This window comes from Tursiops truncatus, chromosome 5, assembly GCF_011762595.2.
Source record: "Tursiops truncatus isolate mTurTru1 chromosome 5, mTurTru1.mat.Y, whole genome shotgun sequence".
Taxonomy (NCBI): domain Eukaryota; kingdom Metazoa; phylum Chordata; class Mammalia; order Artiodactyla; family Delphinidae; genus Tursiops; species Tursiops truncatus.
In genome coordinates this window covers 90525704-90550455 of record NC_047038.1, presented here as the reverse complement: position 1 = coordinate 90550455, position 24752 = coordinate 90525704, and the positions used below count along the sequence as shown (strand labels likewise).

The 24752-nt window shown below is 43.5% G+C and overlaps 1 protein-coding gene across 1 annotated transcript in view; it reads right to left on the bottom strand.

The window, feature by feature from the left end:
* PARM1 (prostate androgen-regulated mucin-like protein 1) overlaps positions 1-24752 on the bottom strand; it is a 100622-nt gene that overhangs the window by 4789 nt on the left and 71081 nt on the right. Inside the window, exon 3 of the mRNA XM_033857138.2 lies at positions 10495-10573. Within this exon, the coding sequence (XP_033713029.1) occupies positions 10495-10573 (79 nt within the window). The remainder of the gene's footprint in view (positions 1-10494; positions 10574-24752) is intronic.

Below are 24752 nucleotides of genomic sequence, written 5' to 3'. Positions count from 1 at the left end.
CTTGGAGCAATTGTCCTCCAGATCTCCACAGAGCTCATTCCCTCATTTCCTTACATCTGCCCAAATGTCACCTTCTCAGGGAAGCCTTCCTTAGGAGCTCTATTTAACTTGCCACTCCCCGCCCAAAGCACTCCCTGCTTAATTTTTCTCATAGCACTCACACCTTCTAACATGCGATACAATTTACGTATTTATTTTGTGACTGCCTCTCTCCTCAAATTAGACTATACATACGGATTATTTGCCTGTTTTGTTTGTTCTTGCCTCTATCTCCAGCACCTAGAGGAGTAAGTCCTCGGTAAATGTTTGTGGTAGAAACAGTGATAGGAAAAAAAAACATCCTGAACGTCCAATCTGTTCACAAGGTGGGAGCTTCCTGGAAATGATTATGGCATTTTAAGAATAAAACCAATGACAGGATTTGGAGAACACCACAAAATGAGCATCTGGTGCCTCTGAGGTTCAGGCTAGCTTGTGAATTTTGACACCTCGCCACTGGAAATCAGGTAGGCTATCTATAGTACAGATGAACATACCCACTCCCCCTAACTTTTTCCTCAGCTAGATATGAAAATTAAGCCAAATGAAAATACAGCCCGAGAGGCACAAGAAGCTTTTGCTATATACTTCTATCTGTTGCTAAAATAAGCGCTGTCACTCTTCTAAGCTTATTTACATCTGTCAGGTAGTTGAAAAGAGATGCTTGACGTGCTGGCTTCAGACTCCTAGCTTTCAAAATTCTGATTTCAGTCCCGAGGGCTGGCTCAGTTGACCCAGTCTATACACCTGGAAACTTCCACAAAATAGTCTGTTTTCCCTGAAGACCCACACTCATTTCTGTGGGTGTAAGAAGGAAAGAGGTCACAAATAACACACCACTGATCTACTGATTGGCAGGAATAGGGTAGGGCAGTGTTGGTAAATGAGGTCCCGCCCATCCATCGCCAACACTTCCCCCACACCTAAAACCTCCAATTCCAATCAAATTCTTTAATAGGAGGGTTGAGAAATGGAAGTTATAGACTGAACAAGTAGAAACCTAGGGATTACAAGACTGGAGCTGGGCCTAAGTTTCAGCATGACTTACTGTGACAAGTCTGGCCAAAAGGGACCCAATAGGCACCTTCTTTTATTGATAGGATACCCTGTCTCACCGCTGTGTGCTTTCTCACAGCATTTTTATATCTATCATATAATTTGATTCTCATAAAATGTCAGTTAAGCCTACAGATGTATGTCCTTGAATATATTTTTAACTCCCTGTTTCTTCGTCTATAAAACGGAGAAACAAAAAAATTGCGTTAGGATTGGTGGGTGGATTAAATGAGGTAATGCATATAAAAGACCTGGCACATAGTAAATGCACAATAAATGTTGCCCAATATTGCTTTTTAATTTTTATTATAATGAAACTTACACAAGCGCATGACAGATCTGCAAATAGAAAAGGATACTGAGTGAAAAGTGCGCCTCCCTCACTTTCTCCAGGAACTCCTGAAACTATGCCCCAGGCATAGTTATAAAACCAGCTTCTTATATTATAACTTAAAAAAAATTATTATCATGCGAGAGTGGGGTTAGAGGATTAAAAATCTTCTGGGCGTCAGGTCTTACTGCTCGTGGTTATTGTAGGCAAGACTATTTGATCAGAGCTATACCTGAATCTGCTGTATTATGAGATGTCTACTACACACACACTAGTAAAATAAAGGAGAAAGATGGAGCCTTCATTTTTCTTTGTGTTCTCATTTGAATGGACTGTGAGTTGAGCAAAATACTGATAAATGAGGGAAGCAAAGCAAGAAATAGAGATAAACCATGTCTGGGAGTATACTGAACCTGTAGGGCATGTTTTAATGTAATAATGAGCCTAAACGAGAAGAATTGCGTGTGCTGGGATTCAAGCCAGGTTTGGATAAATCCTGTAATACTGTGGAAAGAGGAAGACAAACACATTTTGTGTGTGAGTGTGTGTGTGTGAGATAAGAAGAGAATCATTAATGATCACTTTAAACTATCTCTCTTGGTCAGAACCTCTTAAATCATGGCATGTTTTAGATGGAAATGGGGGAATTTTTCAGATTGGCGTTTGTCAGGTCTAAAGTGGTGAAAAAACTCCCACTCTCGGGGCTTCCCTGGTGGTACAGTGGTTGAGAATACGCCTGCTAATGCAAGGGACACAGGTTCGAGCCCTGGCCCGGGAAGATCGCACATGCCGCGGAGCAACTAAGCCCGTGTTGTAGTTGTACTACTGAGCCTGAGCTCTAGAGCCTGCAAGCCACAACTACTGAGCCCATGTGCCACAACTACCGAAGCCCACGCACCTAGAGCCCGTGCTCCGCAACAAAGAGTAGCCCCCGCTCACCACAACTAGAGAAAAGCCTGCACACAGCAACGAAGACACAACGCAGCCAAAAATAAATAAATAAACAAAAAACCCCTCCCACTCTCAAGATTAAGAAGGTGGGGCTTGGCCCAAGGGATCTGGAAGACTGTCACTGTGACGTACTGGGAGAGGTGGTACTAAAACGAAGGCCTGTTGGCTCTGTACTGCAAGGCTGCTGCGTTTAATTTCAATCTTAAGAGCCCTCTGTATGAATGACATCCTCGTCATGTCAAGGCAGTTTCATTTACTCCATTTCTTCATAAAGACCGCACCCAGCAAGCCAGCACAGCTAAGTTTTCCATTTGCTGTGCGTTGGCTTCCTTAGACAGTAAACCTTCTGGGGGCAGACTACGTCTTACTTTGCTTCTCATTTTCTGAATGTCTGATACGTTGCTCTTCATGTGATGGTACTTTTATAAATACTTGATAATAACTGCTTACATCCAGTAGCATATAAACAGTACACGGAGTAAAGGCACAGAGTTTACTTTGTCAATACCAGCGGGGATTAGTATGGCCTGTGGCGATGCGTTGTGCAATATAACCATGGCAAAGCGAAAATACCTTATTCAAGAACAGAAAGGGCCAAAGCCACCATTTTAACCTTAAAGATAGGAAGAGGGAAGAGAACTACCACTAAATTTCTCCCGTGTGATGACATGGCTTTGAAGCACTCAGTATAGGCCCACAGTCCTTGTAAATCAATGACACTGTGCTTACTGTCACTATTGTTCTACTGCGTGGGATGATTTAGTTAGCTAAAAGCAGAACCTGAGGGGACAAAATAAGGAATGATTTCTGTGAAGCCCTTGCCTCACTGCTTCCTTCTCAAGTGGTTTTGCTCTGACAAAGCAACACTCCCCACTCCCCGCAGTCACAACTGGTGATGCCTTGTTGGTGACAACTGGTAAATGTGGTGTGACATTTATGGTTTGAGGCCTTCTCCACAACTGTGAAAAGGTACCTATTTTAAGATAGCTAGAGCATCAATACTTAATGGAACTCAACGCTCTTTGAAAATGAATGAGGTGTTTAACTTTTTTCTGTGTTGAGACAAACATATTTTAGAAAACACCTCCTTTACAAGGGTCCACCCCGGTTCCCCAGCAGGTCTCCAACTCTGTTTATTACTACTCCTTCCAAAGTCCTCTCCTCTCTAGTAAAGTGAGTCTTGCCATTCAATCACTGGTGCTTATTATGTGCTAAGAAGGAGAGTTATAAAGATGAATAAGATATGGCTTAGTGCTGGGAAAACACAACTGAACTTGCAGCTCCTTGGTCATTAGCCATTAGGCCTTAGATTCTTAATCATCCATTAGCAAAGCTAGTTTGGTGCCGCTGTCACTGGCTCCTTTGTTTTCGTTGATGGCTTTCTTTTTCTGATTGTCATTTCCCTGCCTGGCTCCTTTCATTTATTCATTGAAAAGTTATCATTGATCAGGCCTTATTTTGGGATTTGGGGAATGCTTCAGTGAAGTAAGAGACAGAAATCCCTGTCCTAAGGGGGCTTACATTCTAATGGGGGAAGACACAATAAATAAGACATGAAAAATAATATGGCAGATGGTAATAAGTACAATAGAGGAAAATAAAGCAAGGAAGGGGAATGAGGGGTTCCATATGGGAAGCGGGGAATGTCATTTTGAATATGGTGATCGGGAAAGTTTCACGAAGATGTCATTTGAGCAGACACATAAAGGAGATGTGGATGAGCCATGGGGATGCCTGAGGCAGACCCTACAGACAGAGAGAACAGCATGTGCAAAGGCTCTGGGGCAGAAGCAAACAACACATCTGTGTGGTAGCTACTGACCTATAATTAAAAAAAACTTTCTATATTGGGATGGTTTTAGATTTATAGAAAAATTGCAAAGATAGTACAAAGAATTCCCATGAGCCCTTCACCCAACTTCCCTTGACGTTAACATCTGACATAACCATGGCCCATTAGTCAACACTAAGAAATTAACATTGTGAGCTACCAATTTGAAGCTAAGAAATCTGTGACCATTAGTGGTGAATTTATCTGCCCACAGTTAACCACTGCAAGTTAGTGGCAACAGTTAGAGTATCATAATTCAGTATCTTTAAATAATCACCTTTACTTTGAAGGGGCAGGTAACATTTATTTTATATTTTAATATCATACTGGCAGACACTCATCACAGAAGAGGCCTGCACGTCGGAACACCTGCCTATTTGTCAACAAGTTCAGAGTCACGAGATAACTAGGGGAAATCTATGGTTTAACAGATTCCCATCGCTTCCCCTTCTCTAAACCTAGTTTCTCCTGATCTGGAATAAACCAACACTGCTGCCGCACCCCAAACTTTCTTACCCAGAATCATTCACTCAGCCAGCAAGTATCTATAAAGCAACTCTTATGTGTCAGGTATTGCCAGGGGCTCTCTGACCTTCTAGTGGAGGAGACTGGCAGTGGATGCAATGATTCCAGTACAGGGAAGTGAATGGTACGAAGGAGGCATGGGCAGCATGAAACTCACTGTGGAGAGGGTGAGGGTGGGAGCTTCCCAGAGAAGATCTCTTTTGAGCTAGACAACTTGGAATTAGCCAGATAAGAAAGAGGTGAACCAAACACCTCTGGCCAGGGATCAGCACGTTCAAAAAAACAAAGGCACGAAACAGCAGAGCGTTATACCTGGGAAACTTTAGAGCCAAGTGTGTTTGGAGTGTTGGGAGGAAAGGGTAGAGTGGGGTTACTCAAAGTCTGATCCTTCGACCAGCGGTACTGGCATCACCCGTGAGCTGGTGAGAGCTGCCACTGCATGGGCCCCACCCTGACACACTGAGTCAGAACTTATGGGGCTTAGACCCAGGAAACTGTGTTTTTAATAAGCTTGTCCACTGGTTCTTTTTTCTTTTTTTAAATAAATTTATTTATTTTATTTATTTATTTTTGGCTGCTTTGGTTCTTCGTTGCTGTGCGGGGCTTTCTCTAGTTGTGGCGAGCAGGGGCTACTCTTTGGTGTGGTGTGTGGGCTCCTTATTGCGATGGCTTCTATTATTGTGGAGCACAGGCTCTAGGCACGTGGGCTCAGTAGTTGTGGCTCGTGGGCTCTAGAGCGCAGGCTCAGTAGTTGTGGCGCACGGGCTTAGTTGCTCCGCGGCATGTAGGATCTTCCCGGGCCAGGGCTCGAACCCGTGTCCCCTGCATTGGCAGGTGGATTCTTAATCACCGCGCCACCAGGGAAGCCCTCGCCCATTGGTTCTTATGCACATTGAAGTCTTGAGAATCACTGAGGTAGAGAATCAAGTCAACTAGACCTACAGAACACCAGAAGCTGACCGGAAAAGGTCAACCTGTAGCTAGCAAACACTAGAAGATCTCAGACTTCATGGCTGGCTCTTTACGGGCCTAGTTTTTCAACCTTACAACAACCAGGAAGAATCCAGTTGTCGAAAATGTCATCACTAGAAAGACTTCAAGCAAAACAGGTGACTTCTACAAAGATGTCTTAAGGGCCAGGCCCTGTTGTGTCTACAAATCAAGATCACATTTATTTTTGTGAAGGGAACAGCCGTGTTGTCTGTCTGGGCTACCAGCACACCTAATTATAGCAGCATCCACGTTGCTGGCGATAGCAGATATGGTCTCCTGCCCGGGAGATTATCTCGTGGCTGAACAGTTTTGAGCCAACTTAAACAAAACAGAACTGACTTACCTCATTCTTCAATCATCACTAATTAAAGACAACCTTCTGCTAGAGGCAGGCGGGGCTTTTGCTTTCTTTTGCCCTGGAATAGAGATTTCTCACAGATAGCTTCTATTAATGAATGTATAATGTGGGTGCCACTTCCTAGGCGTTTAGAAAAAGCACAATTGAAATTGCCAAGATGGAACATGGAAGTCTGCACGTCAACAGGTAATTAGAAAACGGAGCTTCTGTGCCGTCTTCCTCCTCCTCCACCTCTCCTCTCTCCTTTGAATCCCTGACGCCTACGGAACGGGGCTGCTGGTGGCTACAGTGTACTGAGCACCTAAGTAGGAAGCGCATGATAATTACAACGAGGACAGCAGTTGGCCCTTCCGTGGCCCTCACTTCAACCCCGGAACTGCGTGTTTACCTGTATCATAGTTTAATCCTCATAACAAGCCTGAGTTAGGTATTAGTATTCTAGTCCTATTTTACAAACAAGGAAAGTGATCGCAGAGTGATTAATGAACTTGCCCTAGAGTCCATATTCTTTACCATGTTATACGGTCTTTCCAGGTCATCTACATTCATTACTCCACTTCATCTTCAAGACAACCTTGAAAGATAGGTGTTATCCGCTCTATTTTTGCAGGTGAAGGATCAGGGAGATTATAAATTTGCCCAAAGCCACCTAACTAGTAAGTAGAAGGGTCAGTATCGAACCTGATTGCAAAGCCCACGTACCTCCCTCCACCCCACATTGTTGCTGGCTACAGTGCGGGGGTGGACAGTAGAAAAGAGCCTTAGGTTCTGGGCAGTTCATTTTTACAAATTGCATCCAAAAGCGGCTTAGGTTAGAGTGCCCTTTTTCTGGTGGTGAGGCTGCCCTTTCAAGCGGGTCTTCTTTTGCCTTTGCCGGGACATCGGCTGGGCCTGGGGTGATAGGGCGCGGTTGCAGGCCAGAAGCTAATGGTTCCCTCATTGGCTGTGATTTCAGTCACTTGCTGCTCCAGCCAAGTGAGCTAAAAAAACCACAGACAACATACCTCTGTCATGTTATTGTTCTCAGAAATGTGGGACAATAGGAATGGAGGAAATTTCCAGCCAAGGCAAAAGTCAACCTTAGGTACACACACACACACACACACACACACACACACACACACACACATGCATGCACAGTTGTCAATTGAGCCAAGTGTATTTTTGATGAATGATTAGTGGGGCTTTCCAAGAATCTGGCAAAATAACACTTGAAGGGGTTTTAGCACAGCCTTGAGATGCGTGAGAGCTATGAACCTCCTTATGTTATCATTTTTCCAAAATAATTACCAGAGCAGCAGAAAGAGGTTTTCCTTAGGGGGTTTCTAAACAGGGGTCTGATCACTTTATCCATCCTTAAGTTTGTAGTGCCAAAGATAAATAACAATCTTATACTTACGCCATGGGGGCCTTTCTACATTAAGAGGGAGGAATTACATTACACAGGAGAGAAACAACGACGAGTTCAGTTTAATCATTCACTGAATTTATCTAGTGTTGAGAATGCTTGGAGAAAAAATATAACTTTTTTAATTTTTTAAATTTAAATTAAAAAAATTTTTTAATTTAAAATTTTTAAAATTTTAGAATTTAATTTTATTTAATTTTTTTAAATTTAAAAATGTTTTAAATTTTCAAGTAAAATGTTATACAATTTTAATCAGCACTCATTAGAACCAATTTTAATGGCATGCTAACAAAATTTTCCAAACCCAGTAAGTTCTGAGATGGCAGAACTGTGTCTCATGACTGATGTGACCCCATTGCTTAGAAGAGTTCCTGGCACATGGCTAATGCTCAGTAACTATCTATTGATCAGCTGTCCCACTGGCGTTCCTTCCAGCTGACCACTTTGATGATGATGGCAGTGCTATGTACTTGGGAAGCAGCATCCGTTAATCCTTCCAACGATGCTACCAAGTAGTTAAAATTACGGTCCTCATCTTACAGAGGAGGGAAGTGAGGGATAGTGAAGCTCTGTTACATGCCCAGGTGATGGTAGAACCTGCTAGAAAGTGGTAGGGCTGAGATTGGAACTGAGATCTCCCTGCTCCTGGAGTCTGAGTTCTTAGTCACCGTTCTAGTCTGCCTGTCTATCATCAGTGGTAGGCTTCAGGTGGTGAAGTTGAGTTCTTGCCTGGAGTCAAGAAGAAGAGTCCTGAGGTTATTTTAACATCATTTCTGGCAAGTGTGTGGCGAGAGGGAAGTGTTTCTATTTTGTTCCATAGTCTCTGGAGGCATTTTTGGTAACACAGCCCTTTGGAACTCACCACTGGTGATTCCAGAATGTCTCTAAAATTTCTCTGTAAGTTCCTTTCTTTGAGCCCCACCCAGAATCTCCCAAACACAAAGAGAAACTCTGTTACAAAGTGGGAATGAGGTACCCAGACTAGTTCATAAAAGCCAATTTAACTAATAATTAAAATACAGTGTATCTACCGTGATAAACTAGTAATTAAGCCAGATGGAAAAGGGTAGCATTCAGTAAGCTATAATTCATAAAACTGTTTGATGCTCAAGGAAATATAGACTTAATGAAGAGAAAGATTGTTTTTTTAATTTGAAGACCACTGGATCCTTTCATAAAGGCTTTTAGACACAGGTAATGCTAGCACTTTAATTCCGATTTCTCTTTGAAACCTGGCTTTCCTGTTCTTTGTACCTTAGATAGGGGTGATATTACAAGGCACTCTCATACTTGACACCAGTCATTAGGTTGATTTTGTTCATGTGTAGAACAAAAGATAGAGGGAGATAAAAGGGAAGGGGGAGGGGAGGGTTCCCCACTGGGCGCTGGTCTGGGCTGGGGTGACCGGAGGAGATGAGAGGGGGCAGCAGAGGGGATGTGTGTGTAGAGATGAGAAACTAAATACGTGAGCTCCACGTGGGGAACCAGGACACGCCTCTTGAAGGAGAAGCACAGCTGTGATGAGAAAAGGTCAAGAGTGTGCATGTGTGCACAACTGTGCCTGTGTGATTGTGTGTTCTTACGTTCAGTTGTGCATTTATTCCATTTATCGAGCATCTTCTTTAGGCCAGCCCTGTGCTCACAAATAAAGTCTGGGTCCTCAGGCAGTTTACATTTTTGTGGGGAAAAGAGACAAAAGACAAGCAAACAAGCATATAAAAAAAACCAAATAAAATCACATACAGTGAAAACAGCCAGGATGAAACTAATTGAGGCACTAGGAGAATACATAACAAAGGCACCAAACTGGAAGGGAAGTCTCCTGGAGAATGTGACTCGGAAGCCATGTATGAGGAAGAACTAGAAGAAGAACATTTCAGGGAGAGGGACCAACAAGAACCAAGGGCCTGGAGAGACACAGTACCTGGTGTGTTCTAAGAACTGGATGGAAAGCCAGTGTGGCTGCAGCTCAGTGGTTAACAGGGAGAGAAATGTGTGATGAGCAAGAAGACGTGGCAGGGTGGGCCCATGAAGGAACTCACGCCAAGCTGGAGGGTCAGTTTAATTCTAAGGGCAGGGGGAAAGCCACTGGGGGCGTTTGAGGGAGGGAGTGACAGGTCGAAGGAGCTTCCGCAAAGTTGGGCTTGGCTGTTGGGAGGAGAACGCATTGGGGGGTCAGGGACCAGTTGTGCTCATCACGGTGGCATGCGTCCTCCTGTCCCTGTTATAGGCACTGGGCAGGCTGGGGAACCAGACAGCCACTTGCCTTTTGGCATTTTACAGCTGATAGGACACTCAGTGTGAGTAACGTGGTTTTTGAGAGTTTTGATTTTACAGACGGTAGACGACAGAAGTGGAGGACTCACAGGGTACTGCAACTTTCTCTTTGGCTAAAGAAAGTAAAAACTCAACTACCATCTGTGATCACATTCTTTTCATAAGAGAAAGGATATTTAAAAACCCAAACTATAAGGATATAATCTCGGGGGGAAAAGACCCAATTTTGTAGAAAACACTACGCTTTCCTTGTAGTTTCAACATTTTGCTTTAGAAGCGGTGAGAACCGCCTTCCAGGCTGGGTACACACTCCCACATCAGTGTTCAGAACATCAGTGCTTTGGAACCATTGAGCCTGCCTATCTCGCCCATTTCACAGGTGAGACAAAGTGAGGTTCAGGAGGCATGTGGCTTTCTCAGGGTGATGATGTGAGTTAAGGGCAGAGGGCCAAGGCCCCAGTCCCCTCGCTCCAGGTTCATTCTCCTTCCATTACATCATCACGCTGTATAGTCCGGATGATTTCTTCTGCTTTGCCAACTTTCAGATACTGCCCCATCTATTCCTGTCCAGGGTGCAGTATGCTGGCCATTTTCACTTCCCTGCCAAGATTTCTGAGAGCTGAGATACTTATGAAGAAACCAGAACTCAGCAAAACAGCTCACAGCCCAGAGCCTGATAAAAAGGAATTCCATTCTTTATAAAGAAGAGGAGGGTGGTGTCTTACCTGATCTTTAGATAGGCTGCAACTCCGAACACCAGCAACACCACAGCAATGACTGTCACCGTAATGGCGGCGATGCTGCCTGGGAAGGAGAAGAGGCACAGAAAGAAGATGAAGGAAGGGTGTCCATTCCAGATCATTCTGCAATGCGAAACCCAGGAGCTTAACTCTGTTATCAAAATGCTTCTCAGGCTAGGCTAAGTTCGGTAAATGGCCAATATTTATGAAGACCTTTTGGCTGGCCCTGAGTTCAGAAAACAGTTCACAGTAATATTTGATCATTTTTTTAAGAATGCCACCGATCTGTTGCTGCTGCTGCTGCCGTCTGCAGGGGTAGTGGATTTAAAATCTCCTGAAGTACTATTTTCTTCTTTCACGTGCTTTAGCTTGTTTTTCTAGCATTTGCAAAATATTGGAAGACCTAGGATGCTTAGTCAAGGGTCATGACAAAATAATGCTGTTGATTTTTTGATAAAACAGAACCACAGCGCTATGTCAGTAGTGTCCACTTCAAAAGGGTCATCTTGGTAGGAGATGCACTAATTTTAATGATGCCATCAAATCAAAGCATTTTAAAAGAACACCTCTTTGGGTCATGTGTCCAGTTTTCAGCCCTGAAAGGTGAATCTGATTTTGTAGAGGATAAAGTCAAGTTTGGTGTATAAAATAAGCTCAAGTCTGGTAGGTAACGCTATGTTTTGTTTGTAGAAATAACCAGGTACAATTATAAAGTAACATGAAGGTTTGATTGTGTAGTTTAAAATCTGTTTCCAAAGGCAACTATTAATGGGCAGTTAAAAAACAAAAAACAAAAAACCCTTTGAGCACATAGCCTTGTAAGAATAACCATACTGCTTCCAGAGATTACTACTTTGGGGCACAATGCTCCTTTTGTGTGAGTTGGTGGCTAATAATGTATATATTTCAGTTTTATTTCACCTCAGAAATACCAAGAATCAATTGGGCTTTTGTCTCCTCATTGTTAAAGTGACTTCTTGGCATTAAAGTTGGTACTAGGGATCCCATTTACTCGTTCAGGCCACTGAGAAATTATTTTTTACTTCAACAAATGAATGGGACTCTTAAACACATTGGAAAGAGCATCAGATCTGGAGTCTGAATATGCGGATTCAAGTGTGCTTCTATCATTAGCTGTCTGACTATGGGCTAATTACTTAACCCTGTGGACCCATCCACCACTCACCTGCTGTGACAGAGAAAAGAAGAGCTGTTCTACCTGCCCACATAATTTGAAGAAAATTAAATGAGGTGCCCTGTGCACCAAGCTAAAGTCCTATCCAGATATACCTTCCTGGACCAGTGCCCATCTTTCATGAACTACATCGCAAAGGTGATGGATCTGTCCCACATTTTTGGAGATTTACTATTTGTGGATGATTCTGCCACTTCTCCTTCTATTTTTTCCCCCCTGTCTTATGAATGGCTTTTGTATATTGTTCTTCTCATTAGCCCTTCCACCAAAGGAATTAGAGCAGAGCTAAGAAGCAAATGAGTCTACTCATTAACTCTTTGGTAACTCCCGCAAAGGTTTGGGTGAAAGAAGGCTACAGGAGACATGCATGCCCCCGCTGGTTATAATTTCTAAAAGGCCAAGGAGGTACTGCTAACATTGAGACTAAGACCAGAACTTGATGTGTCTACACAGACCGACCATAATGTACCATTTTAGAGCTTCCACACTTCTGGACACTCACACGCCCATCTCTTTGCTCCTAGAGTCCTTTAGGGCCAGATTGGTATAATTATCAGTACCGTTCTCTTTCCTTTTTACTATTGTCAAGGTAGAATTATGGCACCGAACACTCAAATATGAAGACTGGATCAAGTAGAGAAAGTTTGAGGTCAGTCCCCTTACGGATAACCTCTACCCTGCACTCAGCTTCTCAGCCTCCAAACTGCGCTGAAATTAGAACAATTCAAAGTTCACTGAAGCCTCTTAACAGCTCTTTTAAGAGCTTGTGAAATGAGGATTATTACGGCAAGGTAAGGTGATGGGGGTATTTCAAGATTCAAAAAGGTACACTGATTGCAATTAGGAGCTTTGAAAACTGACCTTTAAATTTAATTTCCTCCTTTCAAAAAAATGGGAGGAGAGAAAGAATATAGTTGATTTCTCTATAAGACCCTTCTTTCTTGCCCCAGGATACATTTAATTGAGGAAATCATAGGTTTGTCCTTCAAAGTTTCTTCCCTAACTCTAGGCAGTTGGATCTCCTCCAACTCTGCGGTTTACTGGATATATTTAAATACCACCTCTACTGAAGATAAAACAGGCAGTTCCCCAACTCAAGTGCTGTTTTTTTTTTTGAAACAGAAAGTAGTAGAATGACCGCTTCCTCTCCATGTGACTGAGGGCTGTCTGGCTCTCGGTGTAGACCAGTCTTCAAACAGGGCTCTTCAAGGCCACCCTTCTTGTTCACAAAGGACAGCCAGGCAACAAGAGATGGAATTAGCAGGTGATTCCCCCCATGGGCCCTTGAGGGCAGCTGAGCGAAGGGGCGTTTCTGAGGGTTCATATTGCCCCAAAGGAGGCCAAAACGTGTGAGGTGAAATAGATGGTACTTAAATATTCGGGCCACCTCCTTAACTATTCTGCCACCCACCAGCTCTTCTCAGAGGGTGCCACCATGGGGGCAAGGGTCTTCTGGAACTAGAAGGGCTTCATCAGCCCCCAGCCTGGGAGGGCTTGTGTCCTAAGCTCGCTTTCACCTCCACGGCAGCTGCAGCTGCCCCCCTCCGAAGCAGCCCGGAAGTTCATGCTGGGAAGTTCCACGCCTCAGGGCATCGCGGTTTGAGCATCTGAGGGGTTTGCTGAGCTGACAGTAGCCGAGGGTAGCAGGACTTTATGCGGGAACCCAAAAGGCCTGATTTCCTCCTTGTGAAAACAAATGCCATTTCCCCCGGAGTTCTGTTTAAAGTAAACTGGATACTTCATGACCTTTTTTTCACCCTTAGATTCCATATATATGTGTTAGCATACAGTATTTGTTTTTCTCTGGGATAAGGAGGGTGGGAGGGAGGGAAACGCAAGAGGGAAGAGATATGGGAACATATGTATATGTATAACTGATTCACTTTGTTATAAAGCAGAAACTAACACACCATTGTAAAGCAATTATACTCCGATAAAGATGTTAAAAAGAAAAAAAAATACAACAGGGTATTGCTTTTATCTGTATTTTCATTAGCATTCAGTCAACTCAAAAAATGTATTAATTAATGACTGCATTTTGTGTCAGTCATAGGATGGGTTATTACTATAATAGCAGAAATTAAAATACCATTTATAAGGAAATAAAAAATAAAGTAAACTGGAATTCCCTTTCTCGTACTTCGTCTTTCGAGGCAGGGCAGGGAGAGGAAAGATGAGGAAGGTGTGGCTACGGCAGGGAAGCGCTACCCTATGAGGAAGGTGTGTACACTGGGTGGGCAGTGCCCTGGGGATGGGGGATGGGGAGGTGGCTGGCATTTCTGTCTTCCTCATCTTCCCTGTTGGCACGTGTGAGTTTCGGACTGGGTGTGATTCACGCTGTGAAGCCCTGGAACCAGAAGAAATTAAGAGAGAACCGGAGGAAATGTATGTATTTTCTAAGCCGAGATGCTAGAATATTCCACCGTGCCAACACGTTCTGCCTGACCAGAGAGCCACGAGCCGAAGCCTCCCTGAAGTCTGGGTCTCTCTGACGGCGTTTCTCAGGGGGCCATTTCCCCACTTTCATAACAGCTCAGAACAAAAAAACAGAACAGGCTAGAGAATGATCTGTTCTACACTTGTGGGTGGTGACTTCGGTCTGGTGCTGGGCCAAGAACTTTACAGCTCCCACCTCATTGAATTCCCTTTATGAGATGAAAATGATTCCCATTATATGGACGAGCAAGTTAAGGCTCAGAGAGATTGAAGAACTTGATTCAGGTTTTATAAGCTGGTAAATGATGAAGCTGTCATGTGAACCCAGGACTACATCCTAGGTTTTGCATGTTTAATCATTAATATACTGGTGACATCCCTGGCCCTTTTCTCAGCTTGGCCAGCTCCTACACTTTCTTTATGACAACGAAATATCAACCCTTCTGGGAAGCTTTCCTGACACCCCCAGGCAAGCTGTAGTGTTGTTGTGTGTTCTCAGCTCTTTGTGTCTGCTTCTCTTAAACACTGTGTTGTATTTTTGAGCTTCCCCAGACAGATTCTAATCATATTCATCTTGCATCTCATCCCCCTTCTCCCTGAACTCTCCGCACTGGGCACAGTCTCTAGCCCATAGTGGGTATTTAAATTATTTTTTAAAATATTGAATGATTAAATGTAATACTCGCAAAAAAAATAAAAAAGATAACTGGCAGTTTCTGAGACCAGTCACTGTGCTAAGAAGGTCCCCAGGCAGCAGCCTCTCCACCTGTCCATCTCCACCTGTCCTGGAACCCCTGCTCCAGGTCCTACCTCGGCATCTACTCCTATGACTCTAACAGCTATGGTCCAACCGCCCCAGTGTGTGCCTGCGAGTCCCCATGGACGACTGAGCTGGAGGAGAGTTATTTTAGGACTCTCTGTCTGAATAAAGTCAGAAAATATCCTTGAAGTAACCAGCACAAAATCCCAGAAGCCCACGCTTCTGGTTGGACCTGGTCAGACTACCCGAGGGAGAGGGTTTCCCTGGAGGGCATCACTTGCCCTGCTTCGACTCTGTTCTGTGCCCGTGCAGTCCTGGAACAAACGATGACATCATTTACAGGCTCTCTCCGCTGCCCCCAACACCTGCCTCTCTTTACTACGCTTTGGCTAGTCCTTCGCAGACACAGGACGTCCTCCACACTAGAAGGGACTCTGCTCCTGTCCAGACTACCTCCGCATCACTTGTCCTACTTGTCCTAAAGGTGTCCTCCTGTCTTCCTGGGCTTAGCAATGTTCCCAAACCTCAAATGTTCCCCTGGGGACTCTTCTCATTGAGGGATTTTCCCCCCCATTTTAAACATGAAAGAAACGTTTCATCTGACCTCTTTGGCAGGATACTTGCCAATCATATCCCCAAATGAGAATATTAGGATGTGATAGGATGAACCCGAACGACCTCCGAAAGAAAGAGCTTTCCTAGGCTCTTTAAAAAAGTTGTTATCGCTCTGAGAGAGCCGGGGACAGGGGAGGTGACGGCGGGGTGTTCTCAGGATGATAAAAGAAGGTGAGTGTCTTGCTGCTATCTGTGGATGACTTCCGAACTACATCTCATTGGGAATTCATCAGTCAGGCTTGTTTAGAATGCACGTGTAAATGCTTTGACCAAGTTCCTGGGTATGCTTGTGTGTGTCTGATCTATTTTGAGAAGTCTTTAACAAAACCTCTGGACTGCTTTTCAATGTTCTTACTCTTTTCTTTCCTCTTTCCCGTCTAGAGAATAGGTAAGAAACGGAAAATAGGAGCAGGTGGCCACTTCAGAGAGCGTGGTGGCTTCTTCAGTCAAGGTCACCAAGAGGAAAGGAACATTCTGTCTCAGAGGAATTCTTCCTCTTTGAACGCATGTGTCTGCGGGACTTCCCTGGTGGCGCAGTGGTTGAGAGTCCACCTGCCGATGCAGGGGACGCAAGTTTGTGCCCTGGTCCGGGAAGATCCCACATGCCGCGGAGCGGCTGGGCCCGTGAGCCATGGCCGCTGAGCCTGCGCATCTGGAGCCTGTGCTCCGCAACGGGAGAGGCCACAACAGTGAGAGGCCTGCGTACTCAAAAAAAAAAAAAAAAAAAAAAAAAAGCCGGAGTAGGGAAGAGGTGGGAATGAAGATGTTCTCTAGAGGATGGGCTGAACTTGGACAGAGAGCAATGAAATTTTTAGGCAAGAACCAGCTAGATGGAGGTACATATATACAATGGAATATTACTCAGCCATAAAAAAGAATGAAATTGGGCCATTTGTAGAGACCTGGATGGACCTAGAGACTGTCATACAGAGTGAAGTAAGTCAGAAAGAGAAAAACAAATACCATATCCTAACACATGTATATGGAATCTAAAAAAAAAAAAAAGGTTATGAAGAACCTAGGGACAGGGCAGGAATAATAAAGACACAGATGTAGAGAATGGACTTGAGGACACGGGTTGGGGGGAAGGGTAAGCTGGGACAAAGTGAGAGAGTGACATGGATATATATATATATACTACCAAACGTAAAATAGATAGCTAGTGGGAAGCAGCTGCACAGCACAGGGAGATCAGCTGGGTGCTTTGTGACCACCTAGAGGGGTGGGATAGGGAGGGTGGGAGGAAGACGCAAGAGGGAGGGGATATGGGGATATATGTATATGTATAGCTGATTCACTTTGTTATACTGGAAAAACTAACACACCATTGTAAAGCAATTATACTCCAGTAAAGGTGTTAAAAGAAATTAAAGAATAAAGGACATTAAAAAGAAAAAAAAATAACTAATTCTTCTGAAAGTGTAGCTATTTGTTAAATTGAACTTTATAAGTAGTTATGATGCAAAATTAAAACTCCTTTATAAGGCATACAGCTTGCATGCAAATATGATACATAAATTTTTTTTTTTTTTTTTTTTTTTTTTTTTTGCGGTACGCGGGCCTCTCACTGTTGTGGCCTCTCCCGTTGCGGAGCACAGGCTCCGGATGCGCAGGCTCAGCGGCCATGGCTCACGGGCCCAGCCGCTCCGCGGCATGTGGGATCTTCCCGGACCGGGGCACGAACCTGTGTCCCCTGCATCGGCAGGCGGACTCTCGACCACTGCGCCACCAGGGAAGCCCAATACAGAACTGTTTTTAATTAGCACAATCCAAGCTTGTCTCCGTGTTAGTCCTTCTCTCTGCTGCCCCATCCCCTCAAATCTTTAAATCATTAAAGTACTGCTTAATCATTTCTTCACACAGTGGCAGAGGTAAACTTTATTAAAATTAGTCAAATATGACCACAATTGGAATCTTTTACTTCATGTTTATACTATTTCTCAAAAGCTAGTTAGTTTGCCGGATTGGTCAGTGGACAGACTTGGGATTCAAACCTTGGGCAGGATCCCTAATATCTATACTTTTCCACTTCCTGTCATCAGAAGCCCTGGTTTGGGGACTGGCTTTGCTTTTATCTAAAAGCATTTTACCTACTTGGGTAGCATATAGTTAAAAATGTATACTAGAAACACAAATCTCTGTTGAGATAATAAAAGATTTGCATTCACCCAAGCAAGTGTGTGTTTCTTTTTTCTTCATTTCTCTCTCCTGCAGGCACATCAGCTGTACTTGAAGGATGCAGGGAGCCCAGGTTTGTAATCAATGCCAAACGGGGCACGCAAGTCGGCACAGTTCCCGGTTACCATGGTTTTAAAATTTCCTTACTTCACTTACAATCACAATCTTTCCCAACACAAATGAAGCCTCGTTCCCACCTGGAATTTTTTATAACTACCTGTTTAGGTCGCCCAACCCCAGCTCTCCTTTGACACCTGTAATGTAAACTAGGCTGGGTTTCTAAGAATAGCAAACAGTGCCCCTCATCCCCTTTCCCTATAGCATCCTGACAAGCTGACGGTCACACAGCAGCTTCCCATCAACGTCACGTCAGGGAGCATTCCTCTCATTCAGTGCTCTCTAGACCAAAAGGAGCCCACGGGGAGTAAGAATTCTTCCCGAAACAGGGGTGACCCCTACATCTGTATGCTATCAACAGACTCTCCTTAAAGGTTGAATTCAGTCTTTAACAACATTTCTCAGGGGACAGCTCTAGTATTGTGCCAAGAACAGTAATAAAAGCATTAAGAAAAACAATCGTGGTCATAAAAGTCTCAGCAGCCTTCCTTTACTGCAATTCCCTGTGCCAGGCACTGAGCGAGGCAGAGCGGGGTAGGTATCTCCACTTAGGAGTTTAGCAAAAGCAGTTAACAAAAATCTATTCAACTGGTTAGTATGCAGAAATGGGATTCAACCTCTGAGGCTGGATTCCCCAAACTTATGCTTCTCTACTTTCTGTGACCGGAAGACCTGGCGTGAAGACTGGCTTTATACATGCACTAGCGGAACAGTCTTGGGCAAGTCGCTTTGCTCCTTTGCGCCTCTATGGCCTCATTTGTGCCCCTATCTCTACCTGTAAAGTGAGAATTCGTTCAATCATTCACACAACTGATGTTTATTGTTTACTACGTGCCCAACTTTGATGAATCGCTTGCTTCCTCTCAGAGTGCTTTTACTAATTAAACAGTGTATTTAAAATGCTTTGTCCATCATGAAGTGCATTACAAAGGTCTCAGTCTCTGGGCATCTCTTATCCATAAAAACTCTGAAGCCGGGAAGAAACTTGAAACCAGAAAAGATCGGAGCCAACCCTAGTATTCGAAATGATTGTGGATCTCAAGCTCAAGTTTTGCTTCCAGCCTGATCATGACCAATGGAATAATGTAATTTTACTGTTGAAAGGAAATTAAGAAGGTTCATTGCCTCTAACTCCTTCATTTTACAGATGATAACATAGAAATTAAGAGATTTGGTTGAGATCAGACTCCATCAGTGGCAGAGCTGGGACTAGATACCTTTGAATTCCAGGTCTGCCTTCTTTAAAATTTTCTACCTCTTTGTCTTATCCCAAGTAAAAGCCTTCAGGCACTGATAGCTGAGGCAATAAACAAAGACAAGACCCCATCTTCTATGTCACCACAATGTTTTCAAAATTCAAACATCTCTATACCACTCTCATTATTTTTGCCATGTCCACATCACTGATACTATTATTTTCTTAATATCTGTCTTTTTTTTTTTTTTGTGGTACGCGGGGCCTCTCACTGCTGTGGCCTCTCCCGTTGCGGAGCACAGGCTCCGGACGCGCAGGCTCAGCGGCCATGGCTCACGGGCCCAGCCGCTCCGCGGCATGTGGGATCTTCCTGGACCAGGGCACAAACCCGTGTCCCCTGCGTCGGCAGGCGGACTCTCAACCACTGTGCCACCAGGGAAGTTCTAATATCTGTCTTTAAATTAAATTATTTTTCTTTAGATACTGACTACATATAGCCACACCCTAAGCAATGATAGCTATGAAATCATGAGTTTGATGTGTTATTTTAGTTTTTTTTCAAATTCATACTGAAACAAAAACATAGATTTATTAGAATGAAAAAGGTTCATCCTCTTGCATACTACCTGTGTAGGGACTTAAATCATACTTTTGGGAACACTGCTCCCACGAACCAAATTTTCACAAAGAAACTCGGGGTGAGATGCTGGATTGGGGGTAGATCACAGCCCTCAGATCCCCTGGAGGAGGCCAGGAAGAATGGAGGGCAGAGAGTCGGGGTCATCAGGGCCAGTGTCAACACCTGTCACTACTTTAGGGAATGTGGCAGCTTCATGAATACTGCTTCTTGGTGGAGGCCAAAACAGGGGAAATGTGGCACAGAAGGGACAGCTGTCCTGACTTACAACCCCTGGGGTAGCAGTGCAGACATGAACAGAGACTGTATTTCTCAGACCATGATGCTAAGCCCTGATGATTGTCCCTAAACATGCTTCGTGTCAGTTTCTGCTTCTCATTCTTTCCTGCAGGGCAGAGTCAAAGTGCCTGGCTTTATAAGCCTATCCTAACTCTTTGAAAGTTACCTTATATAATAAATGTAATTCAGCCTGGGCTGAATTATAACCTGTTCTGGGCTGAGAGAACCACACCTTGACATGAGTGGGGATCTCAGCTCTGAGTCAGACCTACCCTAGACCTCTTGAGGGATGGAGGGACAGTGTTGGAGAGATTTCTGGGGAATAATTAAAAAAAAAGATCAGAGAATCCCCTCTACTGTTTGTCCTGGATGAGGAGAAGTCTCCTTCTCCTCTTGTGAAAATTCTGATCTATAGTGTGAGTGGGTGAGCAGTATCATGTTAGGTCATCAAATCCTTTGACTGAACAACAAAGATATTTCTATTCAGGAGTCAAATCAGAAAGAGGGAAAGAAATCCTGACATCTCTCTGCTATCGGAGTATCTTTAATGCAATTAGCCTTGAGAGTATCAAAAAGATACTGGAGGGCTTCCCTGGTGGCGCAGTGGTTGAGAGTCCGCCTGCCGATGCAGGGGACGCGAGTTCGTGCCCTGGGCCGGGAAGATCCCACATGCCGCGGAGCGGCTGGGCCCGTGAGCCATGGCCGCTGAGCCTGCGCGTCTGGAACCTGTGCTCTGCAACGGGAGAGGCCACAACAGTGAGAGGCCCATGTACCGCAAAAAAAAAAAAAAAAAAAAAAAAAAAGATACTGGAAACCCTGAAAACCTGGGGTTTTTCCAGTTGGGGACAACTAGCTGTGTGGCAGTGGGAAGGAGGAGGTATGTGTAGGCTGAGAAGTCAGCCTTTTGTAGCCTCTGACTTTCAACTTAAGGGGCCAAGTTGGGGATCTCAACTCTGAAGTCATCCCTTTGCAAATTCCCCATAGAGAGGGGAGAATCATGTATCGCAGGTGCCATTTACCTGCATGAAGACAGAAAAAGAAGGTTTTTTGGTTGTTCTCTTTAGTATTTCCTCTATGTCTTCAGTATTCCAGTGATGAAAATGAGACATGACCACAGATAAAACAATACTGAAGGGGAAAATAAACCAGAAAAATTGGTATATGCCCTTTTTGAGACTCATCTAGCCTGCAGGTGAAGGCTCAGACCCCTTTGAGGCTCATCAGCCTTGGCACGTAAGGCCTTCCATGCTGCCATTTTCTTGGTTCCAAGGACACGGCAAGAAGGAAGGGAGGAACTTCTTAGGGCCCAAGACAGAGTCCTAACCCTGTTTGCAATGATAAACTTGCAGTGTGCAAGTTTATCATTTTTTATCATGGAAAAATGACTCTCGCTGGGGAGCAGAGAGTCAGTTTCAGGTCACCTGTCTCAACATCTTGACAAAGGGCAGCGACACTATAATTCCTGCAGCCCAAGGACTTGGGGATTTCTGCAGAATCATTAGTTAATTTAGCTTTGCCTCCATGTAATTAATCACCTAGGCAAGGTAGGAACCTGCTTTTGGAGACTGTATTTTATTTACCAAGCTTGAATTTCTCCCAGACTCAGGATCCCAAGGTTTTAGAGTTAAAAACTTTAGAAAGAAAATAATTTCCAAACTTTGATGCCAGTTAGGGGAAGAAGGCAACCTCCAGGTCTTAATCCCCCACCCTCAGGTGCAAGTGGAGCCTCGGCAAAATCCCGTAAGCTCAGCTTTTGTATCCTCCCTCCTCCATGATTTATTTTCTCCCAGCTAGAAATCTCTAGTTGTATGCACTCTTCAACGCTTATCTTTGGATTTTCCAAGTTTCACGAAAGTGCTACTATTTCCAATGTGAACATAGTTACTTTTCTCTTTCACACTTTTTGGATTATCCTTTTCTGTATTGTGTTATAGGCAGGTGCTAAAATGGGTCTTGATTACCTAATCTTTACAGTAATAATCCTCTTGGGAGTCTTGAAGTGTTGTCACAAACACTTTATTTTTTCAAGTTAACAAAACACAAAGTCTAGAAGAGTCAAACTCTTGCTGGTAACCACACTGAGAATTAGGGACCCAACTGTAATAAGAGCAGCCAACGTTTATTTAGTGCTATGTAAGGGACTCTTTATAGACTTGGTCTCATTTAATTCTAGAAAGAATCCTATAAGGCAATTATAGTACGATTATTACCCTCATTTTACAGATGAGGAAAATGTGACACTCAGCGATGAATAAACTTGCCAGGTCATCCACCTAGTAAATGGCATTGGTGAGATCTGAACCAGGCAGTCTGATGCCGAAGTTCGTACTACAAGTAACATGCTTACCCTCCTAGAGCCTGGCTTTGAAATGACGCCATAATTTCACCAAACAGAAATACGGCAAAGTGTTTTTGATGGCCCACTTCATGGACTTTGAGATTTTATGACTTTAACCTAAGTTCACCTTAAATTTTGAGCCCGTGTTCTATCCCTGAAGAGGCCTGTGGGTCTGATGATAAAAGCGCAAGATACTGTTAAATAAAACTCTGTCTCTTACTGGCCGATATTTTTCTTTCCCAGGACCAGAGAACAAGGCATACCGAGGACAATATCAACTTAGTATCCATTATGTGTTCTCCTCATGCAATACTCCTGACTCAACCCACTTCAGGGGGGGAGTTCTAGAACCTTTTCTGAGGAAGACAATGGGTTAGTGCTGATCTGTTCTCACTTTCCCGTTATTATTTTGAACAAAAAGACATGCTCTTCTGAGTCAGAAGATTACAGTAAGTTCAGTCTGGATATGGAATCGGGAATATTCCAACCAGTTTTCCCAGTGAGCCAACAAGCCATAGATTCATTTAGGATATCAGCAGCTGTGCTTACAAGCTAAATTCCACTTTCTCAGTGAAGTATTTCCAAAATCACTTTAGTCATATGTGACTAGTGAAAATATCTGAAGCAGAAAAAAGAAAGTGTTCCGTGGAGACAAAGTCTCTAAATGTAATGAAAGGTGAGACAAAGTATGTGATGGAGTTGCATTGCTACTAGATAACAATACCAATGGTAACTAGCTGATTTTATTACCTTGCCATATATTTTTCAAAGGATATTTTGGAAATATTTTAAAACCAGATTAAGATTTAGGCAGTAAAAGTAAACCAAAGGAGAAATAAAAGTAGTAGAGACAAGAATTTAGAATATTTTTTTTACCTGAAATATTATCTGACAGTTGGAGCTCCTTATGGGAGTTTTACTTGCTGTAAGCAAGCTTAGAGGTTTAGCTTAAGTTTAAAGAATTGGGCACAAAAGAAAAAATGTGAGGGAGGATTTATAATCCATACTCTTGTCAGCCTTGCAGTCCACGTGGACCAAAGATAGGAGCCAGCGTGATGGGAAAAGAGAGATGTGGTGGGATTATGGGAGCTTTGACATGAGAATGAGAGTGAAGAGAAGTGGGTGAATTTGGGACCTACTAAGAGTTCAAACCAACAGTTCTCGGTGATGGAAAGAACACAGAGAAGGAAGGAGGATTGGACTAAAAGATGTTGGTACCATTCACTGTTAGAGGTCAGGCCTGGGCATGTCATGATTTAATATTTGTAAAACTGAGTCTAGGATAGATACAATATTTTTTAGGATTATTGCTTTCTGATATATTTTGGGCCATCTGGAAGAATCTGATCAATAAATGTTTAACGCTCTTTTACTTTTTTTGTTAAATCCTCATTCCCCCCTTTAATATATTTTGAATAGATCATCGAAATATAATGGTCATTAACTTACTATTGTATTACTTACAATACATATATATATTTTTACTCCTAAAATCTTTCTACGTATACTTTAAAAATGATTCTTCCCCCTTTTCTAGGAGTTAATTCATTTTTCAAATCTATATTTATCCTAAGAGTTGGTCTGGAATAAGGAGGTGTTTTGACAGCTGAAAGTCCCTTGCAGGTACGGATGCAGAGAGGATTAGATATCTGTGCCTACCTGGTGTCATTCCTTTCAGGGTATTTATTAGCACAGTTTGTCCTGAATAAATCTGGAGTCAGACTAGCAAATTAAAGTTCAAAGGCCTTCACCCATTTTCACAATTAAGAGTCCTTCTCTTTGTAATGGAAAGCACAGGACAGCATAAGACCAGGGGCCACTTGGATTTTATAGACAAAAGAGAATACCCAGTCTGCAACAAGCCGAGTGACTACAATTTTAAAGTTCGCATATGTAGGAATCGGGGACGATTCGAGTATCACTTGGTGTGCAGTATCAGTTTATCCCTTAAGCGTTCACACGGCACCGTTCAGTGCAGTTCAGGATGTCGCAAACATACTGTAGTCACGGCTTCCACCCTTGAAGAGCGCTGATTTAATAACCCAGACGATCCTTATTTAACACATCACATCTCTCTCTCTTTTCCTTTAAAAGCAAAACAAAAACTGAAAAACAAAAATGAAAACCCGTTTCTTCTGCACAGCCGCTTTCGGATGGCTGCGGCTACCACCTGCTTCTCCTCCCATCGGGAAGCTCCACCCCTCAGGCCCAGCTGGCAGCCCTGGGAGTTTGACAACATCCCATGTGGCTCATGTCCACAGCAGGTCTGGAGGCCATAGGTCCTTCCCAACTTTTCATTCCTACGAATTCAGCTAGGATGGGTTCAGTGGAAGGAAGACGTGCCTTCGGGTCACTCAGGAGAACTGAATTTGAATCCTAGCCTGGTCACTCAAGCGAGGACTTAAGTCACTAAACCTCTCTGTGCCTGTTTTGTCACCTACAGCAGAGATACACCATCCAGCTCACCTCACTGGAATGTTCTGGAGATTAGAT